The sequence below is a fragment of the Pan troglodytes genome, chromosome 4 (assembly GCF_028858775.2).
Source record: "Pan troglodytes isolate AG18354 chromosome 4, NHGRI_mPanTro3-v2.0_pri, whole genome shotgun sequence".
Taxonomy (NCBI): Eukaryota; Metazoa; Chordata; class Mammalia; order Primates; family Hominidae; genus Pan; species Pan troglodytes.
Window position 1 is genome coordinate 53,507,653 of NC_072402.2, and position 24,020 is coordinate 53,531,672.

General features: G+C 36.6%; 1 protein-coding gene across 1 annotated transcript in view; it reads right to left on the minus strand.

Moving 5' to 3' along the window:
- NDUFAF2 (NADH:ubiquinone oxidoreductase complex assembly factor 2) overlaps window positions 1-24,020 on the minus strand; it is a 209,852-nt gene that overhangs the window by 44,554 nt on the left and 141,278 nt on the right. The window contains exon 3 of the mRNA XM_517748.7: window positions 9,575-9,615. Within this exon, the coding sequence (XP_517748.2) occupies window positions 9,575-9,615 (41 nt within the window). The remainder of the gene's footprint in view (window positions 1-9,574; window positions 9,616-24,020) is intronic.

Consider the following 24,020-nt stretch of genomic DNA (forward strand, 5'->3'; position numbering starts at 1 on the left):
AAACAGCAATCAAACCAAAATGGATTGAAGACTTTAAGACCTCAAACTATGAAATTTCTAAAGGAAAACATTGGGGGAAACTCTCTAGGACACTGAACTGAGCAAAGATTTCTTGAGAAATACCCCATAAGCTGCATAAATGTCTTCTTTTGAGAAGTGTCTGTTCATGAAAAAATGCTCACCATCACTGGCCATCAGAGAAATGCAAATCAAAACCACAATGAGATACCATCTCACACCAGTTAGAATGGCGATCATTAAAAAGTCAGGAAACAACAGGTGCTGGAGAGGATGTGGAGAAATAGGAACACTTTTACACTGTTGGTGGGACTGTAAACTAGTTCAACCATTGTGGAAGTCAGTGTGGCGATTCCTCAGGGATCTAGAACTAGAAATACCATTTGACCCAGCCATCCCATTACTGGGTATATACCCAAAGGACTATAAATCATGCTGCTATAAAGACACATGCACACGTATGTTTATTGCAGCACTATTCACAATAGCAAAGAGTTGGAACGAAGCCAAATGTCCAACAATGATAGACTGGATTAAGAAAATGTGGCACATATACACCATGGAATACTATGCAGCCATAAAAAATGATGAGTTCATGTCCTTTGTAGGGACATGGATGAAATTGGAAATCATCATTCTCAGTAAACTATCGCAAGAACAAAAAACCAAACACCGCATCTTCTCACTCATAGGTGGCAATTGAACAATGAGAACACATAGACACAGGAAGGGCAACATCACACTCTGGGGACTGTTGCGGGGTGGGGGGAGGGGGGAGGGACAGCATTGGGAGATATACCTAATGCTAGATGACGAGTTAGTGGGTGCAGCGCACCAGCATGGCACATGTATACATATGTAACTAACCTGCACATTGTGCACATGTACCATAAAACTTAAAGTATAATAATAATAATAATCATAATTAAAAAAAAGAGAAATACCCCACAAGCATAGGCAATCAAAGCAAAAACGGACAAATGGGGTCACATCAAGTTAAAAAGCTTCTGTATAGCAAAAGTAACAATCAACAAGGTGAAGAGACAACTCACAGAATGGGAGAACATATTTGCAAACTACCCATATGATAAGGGATTAATAATCAGAATATATAAGGAACTCAAACAACTCAATAGGAAAAATCTAATGAACAGATTAAAACATGAGCAAAAGATCTGGATAGACATTTCCCAAAAGAAGACATGCAAATGGCAAACAGGTTTATGAAAAAGTGCTCCAACATCACTAATCATCATAGAAATGCAAACCAAAACTACAACGAGATATCACGTCACCCCAGTTAAAATGGCTTCTATCAAAAAGATGGGCAATAACAAATGCTGATGAAAATGTGGAGAAAAGGGAACCCTTGTACACTGTTGGTGGGAATGTAAATTAGTACAACCACCATGGAGAAGAGTTTGGAGGTTCCTGAAAAAACTAAAAATGGAACTACCATATGATCTAGCAATTCTACTGCTAGGTATATATATATGTGTGTGTGTGTGTGTGTATATATGTATATATATATTTATCCAAAGGAAAGGAAATCAGAATATCAAAGAGATACCTGTACTCTCATGTTTACTGCAGCACCATTCAGGATAGTGAAGACTTGGAAGCAACCTAAATGTCCACCAACAGATGAACTGATAAAGAAAATGTGATATATACACACAGTGAAGTGCTATTCAGCCATAAAGAAGAATGAGATCCTGTCATTTGCAACAACATGGATAGAACTGGAGGTCATTATTTTAAGTGAAATAAGGCAGGCATAGAAAGATAAACTTCACATGTTCTCACTCATTTGTGGGAGTTGAACTCATGGAGATAGAGAGTAGAAGGATGATTACCAGAGGCTGGGAAGGGTAGTGTGGGTGTTAGGGGGAGTGGGAATGGTTAATGGGCACAAAAATATAATTAGATAGAATGAATAAAATCTAGTATTTGATAGTACAACAGAGTGACTACAGTCAATAATTTATTGTATATTTCAAATAACTAAAAGAGTATAATTAGATTGTTTGTAATACAAGGAAAGGATAAATGCTTGAGGTGATAAATACCCCATTTACCTTGATGTGATCATTACGCATTGTATGCACGTATCAAAATATCTGAAGAACTTTCTAAGTATATACACCTACTAAGTACCCACAAAATCAAAAATTAAAAAAAAATACTATGTGAATAATGTTTAATCCTCAGTGCATCATAGAAAGAAGCACATATAATATAAATCTGCCCTACTTAGTACAACTTCTGACCATCTAGTTAAGGTGGTATCTGTCAGATTTGTCTACTAGAAAGGTCCCTTTTCCCCTTTTGTAATTGATAAGTAATCTGTAGGGAAATGCCTTTAGACCATGTAAACAGCCTGCTCCCCAACAGAGTTTGATTCAATGATTTTAGTATCTGCTGGTAATTTTTTCCCAATTATCACTTGAATAGTGGTGACTTTCCAACTCTGTTATTTCTTCTATATTTATTGGTTAGCATCTAATTGCTTCTTAAACGGATTTTTAACTAGGTCATTGTTTTTAGTGTGAGCTTAAACTCCACTTTCAGAGTTTTCTGGCACTGCCAGTTACTGAGCATTCTGTGGTTCTATGGTTTAAATTGGATTACTTCTCAGATTTCTCCCTTGCCAGATTAGGATTCATTCTTCTCAGTTTCACTAAATCCATTACCTCTTGTCCATCTGCTTTCCTGCCTCCAAAACTTTATTGATGGTTTGCATACTCACGTTGCTATGACCTTGTGGGTTTATGCCTTTTAAAATAAATTCCTTCACTATCATTTTCATTAGACTTGAGAGTGAACTTACGTGTTTGGCCCACTGTCTTTACTTGAAAGCGCTTTATACTTTCCTTGCTTTCAAACTTTATGTAAAGGTATATTGTATGACATCTTCTGTAGCTGCTTTTTTTTTTTTTTTTGCTCAGTATCATTGCCTCTGAGATTTATCCATGTTAAAACATACAGCTCCAGTTCATTCTTAAGTTTTTTTTTTCATTCATTTTAATGAATGATGTTAAACAGGTATGAACATGCTGCAATTTTCTTATTCATTTCCACTATGTTATAAAAGTGATATTGTGAAGTTTGGGGTGAGGAGTGGGAGGTCCATTTAATCATAAATACATACATACACTCTTTGCAATTTAAGTCAACAGGAAGTAGGATTCTATACATAAAATGGCAATTTTAAGACATTTTAATTCTGTAACTTATAAAATGAACCTAGTAATATTGGGCACAGATAACTTACTCAATGAATGCCAGTTATTTGGAGACAACACTGAAATGGGCCTGAAAAATCCAGAAATAAGATTCCTCTCTGAATGTTAAACTATAAGATCAACACATCATAAGCCAGAGCAGAAATAGGAAAAGGATAAAACAAAAAAATAGCTGCAGGGCCAGTAACATCTGACCAGAGTATAACTACTGTCATGGCATAGGAAATATGTCAACCAGAACCGAGAAGCAAAGAAAAAATAGAATCACAGAGACAAATGCTGGCAATCCATAAAAACACTGTCCATGGGAAAAGGAGGCTTAACCAGTACCTGGCAATTTTTCTATTACAATTCGTAAGGCTATTTCTGATACAGAGATAGAATTGAAAATTGTAGCCAATTCTCTTTAAATGTTTCCATTGCTAGGGGTCAGACTATCCTTGTTGTAAGGTGAATGCAACATGAAATTTTAAGCCTGAGGCAATTAAACATTTATTTTACTTAACTCCCCTTATTCCAATGTCATATTTACCAAGCAGTCTCCTGTTTTTTTTTCTGTGCCAATTTCATTTCTTACTGTAAATTAATACATGGGGATTGGCCACCATCTCAAATTCACATGCATTTAGTCACTGTGATGTCCTTTAGGGCCAAGCAACCTTAGACATGAACAAAAGTAAGTCTTTGGAGCCTGCAGCCCAGATTTGAGAATATGGTCAAGTAAACAAGATACTATGATGTGTTGTCCTATCCAGCCATCCCAACCTTTTTTTAGACCGCAGCAGCATCATCTCCAACAGCAGCACCATCTCCAACTCCATTCTCTATTCGTTTCTAGAATCTCCTCTTTCTTCTTTATGGAGTATGTACATTAAAAATGAAGTAGGCTGAACTCTAATATTGTAACTTTTTTCTACTGCCTGTAAACCTATACTAAACCATATAATTTGTCAAAAATTGGCAATAAATGTAACCACTTGTTCAAACAAAAAACTTTACACTTTTCCTATTATGTTAGTATAAAAAAAAGAAGCAATATTTCAAAGTATTTGCTATAAGTGGCTTCTAATGGAATAGAGTTAGGACTAGGAAAAGTCTACCTCATTAGCTCTGTGAAATGTGAATTCACCTTATACAACACTGAAGAACACATGCTGAACTATTACCAGATGCTCCTCAACTTATGATGGGGTTATGTCCTTATAAACCCATCACAAAATTGAAAATATCTTAAGTCAAAATGCATTTGATACACTTAACCTACCAAACATTATAGCTTAGCCTAACCTGTCTTAAACATGCTCAGAACGCTTACTTTAGCTTACAGTTGGGCAAAATTATCTAACACAAAGCCTATTTAATAATAAAGTGTTAAATATCTCATGTAATTTATTGAATACTGTATTGAAAGTGAAAAACAGAATGGCTGTATGGGTACTCAGAAGTATAGTTTCTACTGAATGCATATTGCTTTTTCACCATCATGAAGTTAAAAAATCCTAAGCTGAACTACCCTAAGTAAGGGACCGCCTTCACTGGTAACCTGCAGGTAAATGTGAATTCCTATGAACAAAATACAGACAACAATCAATTTGGAAATATGTTTACTTTTACAACATTATTTTGTAGTTGGCTGATAGAAATTCAAACCCATCTCACAGAAACCATGTAATTACATAGTATTGAGATTTTTAAGTCTATAATGGCCAATGAAACCAATAATGAATCAGGCTCTGTGTTAGGTGCTTATGACACACAAATGAATAAGTTATAATCCCTGTGCCAAACAGCTAATAGTTAGAAATATGGACAAATAAAACACAGAATTTTAATACCGAACTTAAAGAGTTATACAGGAGTACACAGCAGTGTAGTTATACCGAGAAAGTAGTGATTAGCTCTATCAGTTAAGAAGTTGAGGAAAAAAAAGGTGAGGAAAACAACCAAGGATTTTAAAGGGCCTTGTAAAAGGAATTAAACATAAGCAGGAGTATGCCAGTTGATGGGAGAAGGAGAAGACATTAAACTTGAGAAACAGCAGGGAGTTCCTTGAAGAGTAGGGTAGAGTAGGGTAGAGAAGAGTAGGGTAGCCTAAGAAGGCAAAGCTAGAAAGTCGGGCTGGGCCCAAATCAGGAAGCCTTGCATAGTATGCCAAGGCGTTAGACCTACTGTTGGCCAGAGCTCCCAGAAAGTGTGACTAAAAATTGATCCCTTCAGTTTTCAAGGTGGCCGGGAGAATTACTGTTTGATCACAGGGTATATGTATGTTTGATTTTATAACAAACTGTCAGTTTTCAAACATGATTGTATCATTTTCACCCCAACCAGCACTGTATAAAAGTTGTGGGTGCTCCAGTGATGGCTGTTGTCAATCTTTTAAATTTAAGCCATTTTAATGGGTGTGTAGTGGTATCTCACTGTGGTTCCACTGATTACTAGTGTTGCTAAGTATATTTTCATATACTTAAAACGTGTCTCACAGAGTGCTTGTTCAAGATTTCTGCCCAATATTTGTTAGCTTCTTTTTTATAACACTGAGTTGAGGTGTTCTTTATATAGCCTAGATACAATTACTTTGTCAGATATATGTACTATGATTATTTTCTCCTAGTCTTTTGATTTCCTAATGTTCTCTTATAATGAGCATTAGAATTTAATTCTGATTAAATCTGATTAATCTGTATTTTTCCTTTACAGATTGTTCTGTCTCCTGTCTACTTCAAAATTGCAAAGATATTCCATTGTTTTTTTCTTCTAGAAGCACAATAGTTTGGCTTTTATGTCTAGTCTATGATCCATCTTAAATTAATATTTGTGTATGATGTGAGGTAGGGATCAATTTTTCCCCATATGGATATTAAGTTATTCCAGAACCATTTGCTAAAAAGACTTTCCATTCCTAATTGTGTTGTTTTGATGTCATTGTTAAAAACCAACTGGTTGTACAGTATCTACTTTTTGGACTTTTGTTTTTTCCATTGATTTATTTACCCAGTATCCTAATGCCAGTATCATACTGTCTAGATAACTATAGTTTTAAAGTAATTCTTAAAGTCAGACAGTATTAGCCCTTTAATTTTCATCTCCTTTTTCATGGCTGCTTTCAGCTATTCTAGGTCTTTTACATTTCCAAATATATTTTCAAATCAGCATGTTGATTTCTATCAAAAAAGTCTGACATGGTTTTAACTGGATATTTATTTTATTAAATCTATAAATCAGTGGTTCACAAAATATGGGCTATGAACCATCAGCATCAGCATCATCCAGCAACATGTTATAAATGCAAATATTCAGGCCCTACCTCAAAACTAATGGATCAAAAACTCTAAGCTTGGGGTCCAGCAATCTGTGTTTTAACAAGTCTTTCAGGTGATGCAGATGCAAAATAAAAGCATAAGAACTACTGTGGATCAGTTTGGGAAGAATGAATACATTAGCAATATTGTACATTCCAATCCATGAACAGATACTTCTCCCCATTTATTTAGGTCTTATTTAATGTATCTTACCAACATTTTGTAGTTTTGAGTACACAGATCTTGCACATGTTTTGCTCACTAAATTCCACAGTATTCTATGTTTTCTAATACTGTTGTAAATGACATTCTAATGGCTGCTGGCTAACCTTTAGCAATAATATATAGGAGATATGAAAGGAAGTTTATTTGGAGTTGGGTATTCACTAAAAGATCTGAAAAAAAAAATCAGTTTCTGGATCCAGTTGTCAACTTGGAAGGAAGAGAGTGGACAGAGGAACATGATGAAGTGCACCAGGAACATAAGATCAGCAAAATCTAGACTGTGGCAAACTCTGTAGGCCAACTGGGCTGGGTATTTTAACACATAAATTTGTAAGGAAGTAAAAGAAATGGAAGAGGATAGACTGAAAGATTTAAAACAAATACGAAGTTTTTACGAAATGGACAAGTCTAAACTATAATGTACATTTAGGTGAAAAAACTATTTAAAATGAGAGGAAATGATTACTACAAAAGTTGGCTTAAGGTTTTCTTTTGTCAAGAGAGAGAAGGTTGTGATTAGGATGGGATATATGGGGCTGAAGTAGATGGCAAAGTTGTGTTTCTTGACCTGGGTGGAATTTGCCTTATAATTTCACAGCTTAATAACTAAATAAGCTATTTTTTTGTTATGGTTTATAAATATATGTTTTACTTTACATTAAGAAAAATTTTTTCCTCTTAATATGATGTATCTAGAATTTGGATTTGAAGAGTGTAAAAGTTACAGTGGTAAGAACTGTGTTTGATAAAAACTAAAGTGTGCCTAATGAAGTGGTTGTTCACTTGAGGCAGGGATACTAGTATGGATAAAGTCAAAGAACTGGAAAGCTAAAATTTGGGAAAGCATTGAAAGGAGAAGACCATATTCCAGGTTCTAATCTCGACCATCAGTAAGGTAGACTGGCTTGGATGTTGGCAAACATAAAAATGATGGTCAGGTACAGAGAAATATACATGGATTACAAAGGTCCTCCACTCTCTTGGGTCCACAAACAAAGACTATTTGGGGAAGCAAGAAGCAGTTGAACTCACTTTCTTTATGTGGGGCGTGGGAAAGTGAGCACAACTTACTTCAAGGAAAAAAAGGAACTCACTATCTTGCAGGCATAGACGGATTTCAGTTGAGGTTCTGTGGTAGAGAAAGTTTCCAGGAAAATATTAATTGTGAATGGTAATTTGCTAACAAAGAAACAGAAATTCCTGAAACACAATGGAAAGGGCCAAGAGGAAGGAAAAGAGTGTGTGAGTGTGAGTGTGTGAGTGTGTGTGTGTGTGTGTGTGTATTAGGGAGGGTACGAAGCAGCATAAAGAACAATGTGATTGATAGTACACTTAAAGGGAGGCAACAAAAGAGGGCTCATTTTGGATAATCAAAATTAACAAGAGTGAGCTCAGGGATGGAAGGACTTGGTGTGTTCTGGCTAGAGATTGTTTGAGGTGCTGAAATTACCTAAAATTTACAGAAGTTGTGCCCGAGGCCCAACTATTGCAATTGCCTCCATTAATCACTTTGCATATTAATGTTTCTATGAATAAGGCTTTCAAAGTTCTGAGGATGGATGAAGCAAATGATAACAGTAGCTCTTATTATGACCAAGAGAAGGAGAATCAGAAGGCTCTTCAATCCATCCTTCACTGTAAACTACTGGGCATACTTCTGAATCCTGGATCACATTGCCTTTTATTTTTTCCCCCCAAAACAGCTTTTATTCCAAATTTTATCAATGTTGGAAAGAAGGGTCTGCGAAAAGTAGGCCAAGGCAGAAGCAACATACAAAGCTAGAAATGGGTCAAGAGATGTACTCAGTCAGACCCTGGCCGAATGAACATTAATGGGTTCAGTATATGACAATATGTATGGAGCAAGTAAACATAAGCATGCCAGTTGAGGTATCATCATTATTCTGCTCTAGAGCACTCCACTTCCCAACAAATGGGGATTGAGTACTGGAGCCCATTTATGTTGTCATCAGGGCTTGTAGTAGTGACGGAATAGGCAACAGAAGAGAGGAGGGAAGTCCTAAATAGTAGAAGAAAGGGAATGCCTCTAGACAAAAAGTAAACAAGGCAGTACACTAATGCATTTAGAGACTCTCCTTTTATGAAATTACTTCTTATAAAATAACTTTAGAGGTCTTTACATATTTTTAAAATTAAAATTATAATTTTTATAAAATAATCTATATAAAAATTATGTTGTAAAACACATATACCATAGCATTTCTATGTTTTTTTATTGTTTATCACTGACTACAAATTTTTTAGTTTTAAATAAAAAGTCAACTAATAATTACTGTTATAAAATAATTGCTAATTCTGTATTTTAAAGTTTCTTTGGATATTTGATGGATTTAAATATATAATATTAAGGGAAACATAAGAGCATGATTTGGACAGGACAAAGAGAATCAGTGTTTCTCAAACTTTTCCACAAAAGCTTGAGTATTGGCACAGAGAACCCCCAGGACCCAGGGGAAATGACCTGGTGCAAACTGCTCCAAGTTCAGACTTTCTACAGAGTGTTTTAATTTTGTTTTAAATTTTTATTATTTCACTTTAAAATTTATACAAATTTTGTTATATTCCATAATATGAGCATTTATTTTATCATATATTATTTTATTACTAATATAGGTTTATATATTAATTTATTATAAAATGTTTTAAGTTATTTTCTATGATGGAATAAAATCAACACTTTGAGAAAATACATCATAGTTTTTCTGAAGCTTCGTATATCCTTGGGAATATATACTCCTAAATGATATCCTCCTTGTGTAGTCTTACCTCCATAGTAGGTGGAGTCTTTCTTGTTCTTCTAATCCAAGCTAGAAAGAAAAATAATATTTAAATGTCAGTTTCCCATAATTTACACAAACATTTTTATCCATAAAACAAATTTTTTTGAGTACCTACTCCATATTATTTTAGGTACCGGAGATACAGCAGGGAATAAAACAGATTAAGTCCCTTCTCTACTGTAGCACATGTACTACTGAAGGGGTTGCAGAAAATAAACACACAAACATATGTTTGGTGGTGATATGTGTCATGAAGAGAATATAATAGTGTAGAGAAGATAAAGAGGGGACAGTTTCATATGTTTAAAATCATACCTCCTAATCATCTAAATTCGACTGGGTATATTTATGGCATACAAGCCAAATCAAAATACAGCAAACTTCAAGACAATATCAAAATTATATTATTCTGGAAATTTGAATTAGTTACTGTTCAATTTATAAAGGAAGGGACTTAGAAAAGTTTTCATTTACAGAGATTTCTTTTCTGATTTGCTCCAGCAAGCAAAAATATCATCAGGCCTTAGCTCTAACACTTGGCAGATGGGCTGCAGAGATAGAGCCCACATTTGTTAAGTGGCTGCTGGGGCCTGGGTACTGTGCTGGATGCTTTGCAGCAATGGGAAGGGAGTGGGGCAGCTGCCTTTAGGGAAGTTATCAGAATCACATGGAAGACAGTATAGTATAGTGCTTATGAGATTCTAAAGTCAGATTTTCTGGGTTCAAATCCCAGCTTCATCACTTACTGTCTGTGTCACCTGGAGCAAGTTATTTAATTTTCTAAGCATCAGGCTTCCCATCTATAAAATGGAAATTATAAAAGTATCTACACTTCAGGGTTGTTGTGAAAATTATATAAGATAATATACATAAATGCTTACTTTGAAGCCTGGCACATAAGTCTTAGTATAATTATTACTATTATTCAATAAATCTCTTAAAAATAAGACTCAAAAAACAAAAGATCAATAATATCTGCTTAGCCTGCAATGTTGTATAGGAGACTGTGAGAAAATATATTGTAGGGAATATGATCTTGAAGGCCACTGTTTTATCATTTCAGTTGATTCACTCTTCACTACAAAATTGAAGAAATAGAAATAAAATGACTTCCTCAAATTTATACATTAAGTAGTAATGGTTGTATTTGAATTCAGATCTGACCCTGTCTCTGGCTCTAAAAACCATCCACGCTCAACTAAGCAGTCTTTCAAAGTTTATGAACAACATGCAAAGAATATTAAACCAGAAAGAGAAAGCCAGGCTAGGTGTGACCCTAACTACATGTTAGAAAAATAAGAATTATTGGTCCCATTTTAGAGATTTGGAAACTGAGGCCCAGAGAGATTAAGAAACTTTCCTAATGCCATATAATTAGCGACTGGGAATTAAACCCTCGTTGAACTGGCTCTAAAGTCTTAGCTTTATCCATTCACCAGCCACTATCTCTTGTGACCAGCTCTAACAGCCAGCCTTATTCATCTAGGCACAGACTGTCACTGACTTACAGTAGTTTGACTTAGGATTTTTGACTTTATCATGGTGTGAAACCATTCTGTTTTTCATTTCAGTACTTATTCAATGAATTACATAAGTTATTCAAAACTTTATTATAAAGTAAGCTTTGTGTTAGATGATTTTGCCCAACTGTAGGTTAATGTAAGTGTTCTGAACACATTTAAAGTAGGCTAGGCTAGGCTATGATGTTTAGTAGTCTAGGTGTATTAAATGCATTTTCTACATGATGATATTTTCAACATATGATAGGCTTATTGGGACATAACCTCACTGCAAACCAAGGATCATCTGTAATAGCACCAGGACTTGTCTTCATAAAAAGCCCAGCACTGAATGGTTTGTGGGGGTGGAAACAGCAACATTCAACTGCGGGCTTGGGATCAGTCATTTCCCCCTGCTCTATTCTCTCTTGCACTTATCCCTTACATGTATCTCCAATACAGTTCCAGTGTTCTCCATTCTCTACTACTGTTTCTAAATTTCTACCCTTGTTATTCTTTCTGCATTCTGTTTCCTTCTTTCTTTTTTTTTTTGAGACAGTCTCGCTCTGTTACCCAGGCTGTAGTGCAATGGTGTGATCTCAGGTCACTGCAACTTCTGTCTCCCGGATTCAAGTGATTCTCTGGCATCAGCCTCCCAAGTAGCTGAGATTTCAAGTGCTCACTACCATGCCCAGCTAATTTTTGTATTTTTTGTAGAGATGGGGTTTCACCATGTTGGCCACGCTGGTCTTGAACTCCTGACCTTCAGTGATCTGCCCACCTTGGCCTCCCAAAGTGCTGGAATTATAGGCGTGAGCCACTGCACCCAGCCTGCATTCTGTTTCTATTAGCTTCTACTCCTATTTGGCCAATTTCTAGCCAAAACTTGTACAGATTTTTTTTTTTTTTTTTTTTTTTTTGAGATGGTGTCTCACTCTGTTGCCAGGCTGGAGTGCAGTGACGCAATCTTGGCTCACTGCAACCTCCGACTCCCTGGTTCAAGCAATTCTCCTGTCTTAGCCCCCCAAGTAGCTGGGACTACAGGCACTCGCCACCACGCTCAGCTAATTTTTGTATTTTTAATAGAGACGGGGTTTCACCATGTTGGCCAGAATGGTCTCGATCTCTTGACCTCGTGATCTGCTCGCCTCAGCCTCCCAAAGTCCTGGGATTACAGGCGTGAGCCACCACACCTGGCCAACTTGCAAAGGTTTTAATCTCCCTTGTGAGTCTGTAAGGTTGTCAAAGGCAGGAGGTACCCATGGGAGAATTATTTTTCTGTCATTTTAAGTACCTACTCTTTTGGGGTATTTACTCTTTCAAATGCTTTAAAAGAGGTGGTACTTTAAAAATTATTGAATGAATATTTCGTCTGAAAAATATTTGTTCTATCAGGATTTTGATCTTTATTAGAAAATCCAGCTTAGCAATACCACAATTCCTTTGTGTAGTCAAGGAAATAAGTGACTTTGGGAATTTTTCAATTGCCTCTTTATGGCCCAAATTAAAGTTACTTAGATTCAGGCCAAGATGGACGACTAGAAACAGCTAGGGTACGTGGCTCTCATGGAGAGCAACCAAAGGGGCGAGTAAATATAGCCCCTTCAACTGAAACATCCAGGTACTCGCATTGGGACTAATCAAGGAAACAACTCGACCCCTGGAGAATGAAGAAAAGCAAGACAGCACAACAGCCCACCCTGGAGCGACATGGAGCCAGGGGAACCTCCCCCACCTAGGGAAGTGGTGAGTATTCAAATGTGTGACCCTGGGAAACCATGCTTCTCCCATGGATCTTTGCAACCCTGAGTCAGGAGATCTCCTCCTAAACCCACTCCACCAGGGCCTTTGGTCTGACACAGAGCTGTGTGGACTCTTGGCAGAGCAGCCACTCAGGCATGCACAGAGGCGCAGAAGCTCTACCTACTTAGGCTCCAGGCTTCCTGAAAATAGTGACTGTAGCTCTGTCAAGGCAGGAGGTTGGACCTCTGTACATACCCCTAGGAAGAAGGCTGAATTGAGGGGGCTAAGCAGTGATGGTCCGCAGGCCCCACTTCCACAGTGCCTCACAGGACAAGACCCACTGGCTTAGAATTCCAGCCAACCACTGGCAACAGTGTCGCCCCCTACCTGGGACAGAGTTCCTTGCGGGAGGGAAGGGCCGCCATCTTTGCTGTTTGGATAACTCAGCAGTTCCAACCTGTGAACTTTGGAGAGTCCAAACCGACCAGAAACAAAAGGGATCTCCCAGCACAGCACAGTTGTTCTACCAAAATGTGGCCGGGCTGCTTCTTTAAAGTGGCCCCCTGATCTGTTCCTCCTCCCCGGGCAGGAGCTCCCCACTGGGGCCTCCAGCCACCCTGCCCATGTTCTCAGGCTGACAGAGATTTGAGAACTTCCTGAGACAGAGCTCCCAGAGGGAGAGTTAGGCCGCCATCTTTGCTGTTTCGGTGACATAGCCATTCCAGGCTCCAGGCTTTGGAGAGTCCAAGTTGGCCAGGGGTGGAAGCGGTATCCCAGCACAGCACAGCTGCTCTATGAAAGCATAGCTAGACTGCTTCTTTAAGCAGGTCTCTGATCCTGTTCCTCCTAAATGGGTGAGACCTCCTAACTGGGGTCTCTAGCCCCCTCCTACAAGTGCATTCAGGCCGGCAACAGGTCTGTACCTCCCTGGGAAGGAGCTCCCAGAGAAAGGCGCAGGCTGCCAGCTTTGCTGTTTCGCAGCCTTCACTGGTGATGCCTACAGGTACTGGAAAATTCAAGGTGACTAGGGACTGGAGTGGATCCCCAGAAAACTGCAGTAGCCCTATGGAAAACTGACTAGACTATTAAAAGAAACAAACAAACTAAAAAATAAAAACCCATCCAAAGGTCAGCAACTTCAAAGATCAAAGGTAGATAAATCCACAAAGATGAGGAAGAATCAGTGCAAGAACACTGAAAACTCAAAAAGCCAGAGTGGCCTCTTTCCTCCAAATGACCACATCACCTCTCCAGAAAGGGCTCAGAACTGCGCTTAAGCTGAGATGGCTGAAATGACAGAAGTAGAATTCAGAATATGAATAAAAACAAACTTCACTGAGCTAATGGAGCATGTTGTAACCCAATGCAAAGAAGCTAAAAATCGTGATAACAACATTGCAGAGGCTGACGGACAAAACAGTCAGTATAGAGAAGAATGTAACCAACCTGATAGAGCTGAAAAGCATAATACAAGAATTTCATAATGCAATCACAAGTATTAGTAACAGAATAGACCAAGTTAAGGAAAGGATCTCAGAGTCTGAAAACCGTCTTTCTGAAATAAGACAGGCAGACAAGAATAGTCAAAAAAGAATGAAAAAGAATGAACAAAACCTCTGAGAAATATGGGATTATGTAAACACACCAAATCTGATTGATTGGTGTATCTAAAAGATACGGGGTATCGCTGACCCCATAGAAAGAAAAACCATCAGAGAATATTATAAACACCTTTATCCACATAAACTAGAAAGTCTAGAAGAAACTGATAAATTCCCGACACATACACCATCCCAGGACTGAACCAGGAGGAAACTGAATCCCTAAACAGACCAATAACAAGTTCTGAAATTGAGGCAGTAATAAATAGCCTACCAACCAAAAAAAGCCCAGGACCAGACAGATTCATAGCTGAATTCTACCAGATGTACAAAGGAGAGCTGGAACTATTCCTACTAAAACTATTCCAAAAAATTAAAAAAGAGGGACTCCTCCCTAACTCATTCTATGAGGCCAGAATCACCATGATACCAAAACCTGGCAGTGTTTGATACCACAAAAAAGGAAAACTTCAGGCCAATATCCTTGATGAATGTCAATGCAAAAATCCTCAACAAAGTACTAGCAAACTGAATACAGTAGCACATCAAAAAGCTTATCCACCACAATCAAGTTGGCTTCATCCCTGGGACACAAGGCTGGTTCAATATATGCAAATCAATAAATGTGATTCATCACATAAACAGAACTAAAGACAAGAACCACATGATTATCTCAACAGATGCAGAAAAGGCTGTCAATTAAAATCAGCATCCCTTCATGTTAAAAACTCTTAATAAACTAGGCATTGAAGGAACATACCTTAAAATAATAAGAGCCATATATGACAAATCCACTGCCGATATATGGAATGGGCAAAAGCTAGAAGCATTCCTGTGATGGTTAATATTCAGTGTCAGCGTGATTGGATTGAAGGATAAAATATATTGTTCCTGGGTGTGTCTATGAGGGTGTTGCCAAAGGAGATGAACATTTAAGTCAGTGGACTGGGAGAGGCAGACCAACTTTCAATCTGGGTGGGTACCATCTAATCAGCTGCCAGCATGGCTAGAATAAAGCAGGCAGAAGAAAGCGGAATGAGCAGACTTGCTGAGCCTTCTGGACTTCCTCTTTCTCCCATGCTGGATGCTTCCTGCTCTCGAACTTCAGACTCCAAGTCCTTCAGTTTTTAGATTCTTGAACTTACACCAGTGATTTGCCAGGGATTCTTGGGCCTTCAGCTGCAGATTGAAGGCTGCATTGTCAGCTTCCCTGCTTTTGAGGTTTTGGGACTCAGACTTGCTTCCTTGCTCCTCAGCTGCAGATGGCCTATTGTGGGACTTCACCTTGTGATTGTGTGAGTCAATTCTCCTAATAAACTCCCCTTCTTATATTCATATATCCTATTAGTTCTGTCCCTTTAGAGAACTCTGACTAATACAATTCCCTTGAAAAGTGGCACAAGACAAGGATGCCCTCTCTCACTACTTGTATTCAACATAGTATAGGAAGTTCTGGCCAGGGAAATCAGGCAAGAGAAAAAAAGTAAAGGGCATCCAAATAGGAAGAGAGGAAGTCAAATTATCCCTGTTTGCAGATGACATGATCCTGTATCTAGAAAACCCCACTGCCTCAGCCCAAAAGCTTCTTGAGCTGATAAGCAACTTCAGCAAAGTCTCAGGATACAAAATCAATGTGCAAAAATTGCTAGCACTCCTATACACCAACAAAACTCAAGCAGAGAGCCAAATTACAAACAAACTCCCATTCACAATTGCCACAAAAAGAATTAAGTACCTAGGAATACAGTGGAGGTGAAAGATCTCGATAAGGAGAACTACAAACCACTGCCCAAAAATCAGAGATGACACAAACAAATGGAAAAACACTCAATGCGCACGGTCTGGAAGAATCAATATTGCTAAAATGGCCATATTGCCCAAAGCAATTTACAGATTCAATGCTATTCCCATTAAATTACCATTGACATTCTTCACAGAACTAGAAAAAAATATTTTAGAATTCATATGGAACCAAAAAAGAGCCTGAATAGCCAAAGCAATCCTAAACAAAACAAACAAAACAAAAAACAAACAAACAAAACAAAGCTGGAGGCATCACACTACCCAACTTCAAACTATACTACAGAGCTATGGTAACCAAAACAGCATGGTACTGATACAAAAACAGACACATAGACCAATGAAACAGAATAGAGAGTCCAGAAATAAGACTGCACACCTACAGCTATCTGATCAACAAACCTGACACAAACAAGCAATGGGGAAAGAATTTCTTATGCAATAAATGGTGCTGGGATAACTGGCTAGCCATATGCAGAAAATTGGAACTGGACCACTTCCTTATACACACACAAAAATTAACTCAAGATGGATTAAAGACTTAAATGTAAAACCCAAAACTACAAAACCCTGGAAGACAACTTAGGCAATACCACTGAGCATATAGAAATGGGCAAAGATTTCATGAGAAGACACCAATTCTCAAAACAAAATTTGCAATTTTGTTGCAATTGCAACAAAAGCAAAAATGGACAAATGGAATATAATTAAACTGAAGAACTTTTGCATAGCAAAAGAAACTATCAACAAAGTCAACAGACAACCTACAGACTGGAAGACAATTTTTACCAACTATGCATCTGACAAAGGTCTAATATTCAGCATCTGTAAGAAACTTAAACAAATTTACAAGAAAATAAAATAAACAACCCCATTAAAAAGTAGGCCAAAGACATGAACAGACACTTCTCAAAAGAAGACATACATGTGGTCAACAATCATAAAATAAAAAGCTCATTACTGATTGTTAAAGAAATGCAAATCACACCATCTCACACCAGTCAGAATGGCTATTATTAAAAAGTCAAAAAATAACAGACACTGGCAAGGTTGCAGAGAAAAAGGAATGCTATACATTGTTGGTGGGAGTGTAAATTGGTTCAACCATTGTAGAAGACAGTGTGAGATTCCTCAAAGACCTAAAGAGAGAAATACCATTTGACCTAGCAATCCCATTACTGGGTATAAACCTAGAGGAATATAAATCATTCTATTATAAACACACATGCATGTGTATGTTTATTGCAGCACTATTCACAATAGCAAAGACATGGAATCAACCTGAATGTTCATCAGCGATACACTGGATAAAGAAAATGTGGTAAATATACACCATGGAATACATGCAGCCATAAAAAAGGACAAGATCATGCCTTTGCAGGGACATGGATGGAGCCAGAAGCCATTATCCTTAGCAAACTAACACAGGAACCGAAAACCAAATAATGCATGTTCTCACTTATAAGTGGGAGCTAAATTATGAGAACACATGGACACCTAGAGAGGAACAACACACACTGAAGCCTATTGGAGGGTGGAGGATGGGAGGAGGGAGAGGATCAGGAAAAATAACTAATGGGGTACTAGGCTTAATACTTGGGTGATTAAATAATCTGCACATCAAAATCTCCAGACACACATTTACTTATGTAACAAACCTGCGTATGTACCCCTGAACTTAAAATAAAAGTTTTTTAAAAAATAAAGTTACTTATGTATAATTATGATTTTTTTCTAGAAAACAGCTTCCTTTTAAAATAACTCAACATGAACTATATATCTATAAAAGGTTTCAGCAATATATCTTCAGTTTTAATGTAGAGTAGAAGTTAATTCTAGCTTTAGAAAAATCAACTTCTAGGACAGGTGTCAGCAAAGTATAGCCTGCAAGCCAAGTTTAGCCTACCACTTTTTACATTTTTTTAATGGTTGCAAAAACATCAAAAGACGAACAATATTTCATGACATGAAAATCATAGAGAATTCAAAATTTCAGTGTCTAGAAATAAGGTTGATTGGAACACAGACAAACATTTGTTTACATATTATTTGTGGCTGCTTCTGTGCTACAACATTAGAGTTGAGTAATTGTAACTGACTAAGTGGCCCATAAAAAACCTAAAATATTTACCATCCGGACCTTTAAAGAAAAAGTTTGCCAACTCCTGTGCCAGGGCTACGATTAAGTATAATCCCTTTAGCGAAAAATACATATTTTGATGCAAAAACACTTTCATATTATTTAAAATAAAAATCATTATTGATTATTATACTTTTAACTAATGATTACCATGTATTCTAGAGTCTATGAATACACACCAATGGGCATAAGACCGTGCTGAAAAAGTGTAATGGCATAATGCACACTTATCGTCACCATGAGAAAAACAACTCTAAATAACAATCTGCCCTACTGATGAGTCTATAAAACAGCATTTTCAGTTCTCTTGTAAGGCTGAAAAAAAAAATACTTCAATTGAATACAAATCATTAAAAAAATTCCAAAGTAGTTAAAGAGGTTGGAGAAACTCTGTTATATGTTTTCTAAAGCTTACTGGTTTTGCATAAGTTTATAAAATTCATCCATTGATATAAGAATGTAATAGAACTTAAATACTGAATGTATTATAATAAATATCGCCTAGTCTATTTACTGTCAGGGGACTTCTTTTAGCTTCATTTTCAATGACCATTTAATGAATCTTGGTTTTATACAGATACATAAACATAACTACTGAAATAAGCTTGTATATTTATAATTGTACAATAACCAGATACTTGAAATGTCCTGTTGGGATGATGAGTGATGCCACTACTATTTGTTATGCATCCTGTAAAGGTTACAGCCGGAAATGCTCAACGTGACCGCTTATTTGTAAAATCATACCCAATTTCCCAACTACTACATACAACAAATGACCAGCTGAAGTTTGCATTAATATCAAGACATTACTTTGTTGTTTTTGTTAACTTCAAAACAGTCTGAAACTGAACCATTATCCAATTATAAATTATATAATTTTGCCACTGCTAGTGATATTTATGTGGTGAAATCTGTATCAGTCCTCATTATAATGTAAACATTGTTTGAAATGAATTTAGCAAGATAACTGGACAGTTTACACCTTATGATCCTAGCATTCTTTCATCAATATTCATTTGCATTCTCATCAGTATGTATGGGATTTTCACTGAACTTTAATATTCCTATTAGAATATAAGCCACTATAATAAGATTAAAGGTGAGTATGCAAATTAAAGCACCCTTTAATCACTTAAAGAGACTAGAAGAATCAAGCAAGAAAATACTTCATGAAGCATACACTCTTCAAATCTCCATAGGTGCTAAAAATGGCAAGTACACCTTTAGAAGCGTTGTCAATAGAGGCTAAAGTAAATGAAATACTCTATCACCAGATCCAGTAGGTAACCATTCAGAACCAAAATTACGGAAAGGTTATCAATAGTCTGCATCCAAAAGATATTGCATTAGAAATATGTGCTTACTTCACTTACAGAAGAGACTGTAATAAAGCCTCATCTTTAAAAAAATGATCTTTGCTAGTTCTGAGTGCTGACACTTCATAAAGGACTATAAAAATAAGAGATCCACAGTTTTTACTGTGAAAATCCTTCAAAGGATATATTATGAAACAAATCATTTTCCAATTATTGACTTTTAAGGATATCTTAGGGATATTATTAAATTAAGTTGGCATCTTTAAGTTACAAATTTTGTGGTGCTCATGGCTATTACTGTCTTTTCTCTTAATCAACTTTATTGAGGTATAATTTACAAAATACTGTGAGCCATTTCAAGTGTGCAATTCCACAACTTCTAACAAAAATATTTACAATCCTGTAATTAGCACCACAATCAACAGATAGAACATTTCCATCACCTATAAAAGTTCCCCAGTCTGTTTACATGGAAACACCCACCTTATCCTACCCATAGTCCCCAGGCAATGAGTGATACTCTTAAGGTAGCCTACACAACCACCACCTCCTGGTACTCATACATTTGTATTATCTCTTCTCCTTGAGTGAGGGTAGGACCCATGACTTCTAATTATAAGAACACGGCAAAGGTGATGGGATATATGTTCTCATGTGATTACATTATATAAGATTATGGTGCTCATCTTGGCTGGAGTATTTTTCCCCCTGGCTGGCTGTAAGGAAAATGTGGCCATATTGGGAAACACCATTGGCAAGAAATTGCCAGTGACCTCTAGGACTCAGTGTGGTCTTTGGCCAACAACCAGTGAAAAACTGAAGCTCTCAGTCTTACAACAGCAATGAACTGAATGCTGCCAACAACCACACAAGTGGGATGGTAGAGCTTTTCCTAATAAAGTCTCTAGATGAGAACCCAGCCTTGGGTTGATTACAGCTTAGTGAAACGCTTAACTAAAGAACCTAGCTAGGCTGTGCTTGGGCTCCTGATGCACAGAAACTGTAAGATAATAAATGTGTCTTATTTTAAGCTATTATTATTGTGGTAATGTTGACATACAGCAATAAAAACAAACACAATGAGCATATCAGCAGTTCATTATTTTTTATTGATGTGTAGTATTCCTTTGCATGGAAGTATGACAATTTGTTTATCCTCTCACTTGTTGGACATTTTAGTGGTTTTCAGTTTTTGGCTATTATGAATAAAGCTGCTGGGAAAATTCCGGTACAAGAATTTGGTTGGACTTATGTCTTTATGTCTCTGGGTGAATACTTAGCCATAAAATGTCCAGGTTGTAGGATAAGTGTGTATGTTTAAACTGATAAAGAACTAATAAACTGTTTTCCAAAGTAGTTGTAACATTTTATACTCTAGTCAGAAATATATGAAAGTTTCAGGTACTTTACATCTTCATGAATGTATTGTCAGTTTTGTTGGTATTATCAATTTCTAAAATATTAGTCAGTCTAGTTGTATGTAGTGGTACTTCACTGTTGTTTTAATTAGTATCCCTTGATGACTACTGATTTTATGTATTGTCTTAGTCTGCTTCGGCTGCCATAACAAACCACCACAGACTGAGTGGCTTAAACAACAGAAAGTTATTTTCTCACAGTTCTGGAGGCTGGAAGTCTGAGATCAAGATGCCAGTATAATCAGCTTCTTTCTGGGGCTTCTTCTCATGGCTTGTAGGCAGCCATCTTCTCAATGTGTACCCATATGACTTCTTTTTTTGTGCATGCTCAGGGAGAGAGTACAGCTCTCTGGTGCCTCTTCTCCTACGGGCACTAATATCATCATTAAGGCCTCACCCTCATGACCTCATCTAACTCTAATTACCTCCCAAAGGTCCCATATTTCTAAATACCACCATATTTAGAGTTAGGGCTTCAACACATGAATGGGGTAGAAGAGTGTGGGGGAACCACATTTAGTCCACACCATAAATCCTCTTTGGTAAAGTGTCTGTTTATACCTTTTGTCCATTTTAAAATTAATGTTTCTTTCACTGAGGTATGAGAGTTCTTTACATATTCTGAATACAAGTTCGATGTTAGACATGTATGGCAAATTTTTCTCCCTGTCTATGGCTTGTATTTTCCTTTGCTCTAATAAATCTGTTAAAAATAAGAATCTGTAAAATTTTGGTGAAGTCCAATTTATCATTTTTTTTAAGTTTGTGTTTTAGGGTCCTATTTAATAGTTTTTGACTACTCATAATTGAAAGATTTTTGTTCATCTTTTTCTTCTAAAAGTTTATTAGTTTTAGCTTTATATTTAGGTCTGTGATAAATCCCAAGTTAAATTTCTTGGAGGATTATATAAGGTAATGTTCAAGGTTTATATTTTTTCCATATGGAAATTCAGTTATTCAACACAAGCTATTGAAAAGAATTTTCCTTGCTATTGAAAAATCAATTGACCATATAAGTGTGAGAAAATTCCTGGATATTCAGGTTGGTTCCATTAATTGTATAATTATCCTTACATCAGTACCAAACCACCTTGATAAATGTAGATTTATATTAAGTTAAATTCTCCAATCTTGTTCTTTCTCCAAAAAAGTTTTGAGTATTCTAGGTTCTCTGTATTTTAATATAAAATTTAAAATCAGCATATCAATTCCAAAAAGGCTGTTAGTATTTTGATTGGAGGGCAATGAATTTACAGATCAATTTGAAGGGAAATAATGTCTTTTAAATATTAACTCTTCTGATCTATGAAAATTGTACATCTCTCTATTTAAGTCTTCTTTAATTTTTCTCAGCAATATCTCATATTTTTCTTTTCTTCCTTTCTTTTTTTTTAAGAGATAGGATCTTGCTGTGTCACGCAGGCTGGAGAGCTGTGGAATGATTGCAGCTCACTATAACCTCAAACTTCTGGGCTCAAGTGATTCTCCCATCTCAGGCTCTTGAGTAGGCTGGAAAGACTACAGGTGCACACCACCACACCTGGCTAAAGTGCTTACTTTTTGTAGAGACAAGGTGTCACTATGTTGCCCAGGTTGCACTGCAAGTCCTGGCCTCAAGTGATCCTCCCACTTTAGCCTCCCAAAGTACTAGGATTATAGCCATGAGCCACCTCACCCGGCTGATATTTTATGTTTTTCAATGTAAAGGTCTTGGATATATTTTTGTAAATTTATCCCTAAATCTTCAAGTTTTTAATAGTATTTGAAGAAATATAATTTAAATTTTTACTTAGAAATTGTTTGGTATTATTATGTAGACATATAATTGATTTTATATTCCCCTGTATCTTGAAAAGTTACAAAATTCACTTAATTTTTACGTACTTTTTGTAGACTGTCTACATGTAATCATGTCATCTGTTTCTTATCTGTATTCATTTCATTTATTTTTATTGCTTTATTGCATTGACAAGAATTTCCAAGATGATGTGAAATGTAAATAGTCAAAGAAGATATCCTTGTCTTGTTCCCAATCTTAGGGGGAAAGTGTTCTGCCTTTCACCATTGAATGTGAGGTTAACTGTAGGTTTTTTTCCCCCCTTAATGCCCTTTATCAGGTTGAGGCGCTTCTTTTCTATTTTAAGTTTGTGGAGAGTTTTTAATCATAAATGTATATTGAATTTTGTCAATTCTTTTCTGTACCAACTGGAATTAACTCATGATTTTTCTCCTTTTTGTTATTATGCTGAATATAAATGAATTTTCAAATGTTAAACCAATCTGTATTACTGGGATAAACTCCACATGGTCATGGTATACTGCCCTTTTTATATATTGCTGGATTCAGGTTGCTAATATTTTGTTAGTGATTTCTACATCTATGTTTATGTAGGATACTGGTTTGTAGTATCTCTTTATTGTTTCTGTCGGGTTGATATCAGGTTAAACAGGGCCTAATAAAATGAGTAGAGAAGTATTCCTATCTCCCACATTTCTGGAAAGAATATGTGGCCCATCCTGGTGAATGTTCCATGAGCATATGGAAAAAAATGTGCATTTTACAATTGCTCAGTGGAGTGTCCTATGTCAATTGGGTCATGTTGTCTGATGTAGCTATCTTCTATATATATCATTCTGACAACTTCTGCTTTTTGTGTGGCATTTCTAGACCACTTAAATTTACTGTACCTATTTACATAGGTTTAAATCTACAGATATTTGTATACCTATATTCATAGCAGCACTATTCACAATAATCAAAAGGGGGAAGCAACTCCAGTGTCCATCATTCGATGAATGGATAAACAACATGTGGTATCTATATACAATGGAATATTATTCAGCCCAAAAAAGGAATGAAATTCTGATATATCCTGTAACATAGATGAACCATGAAGACATTATGCTGAGGG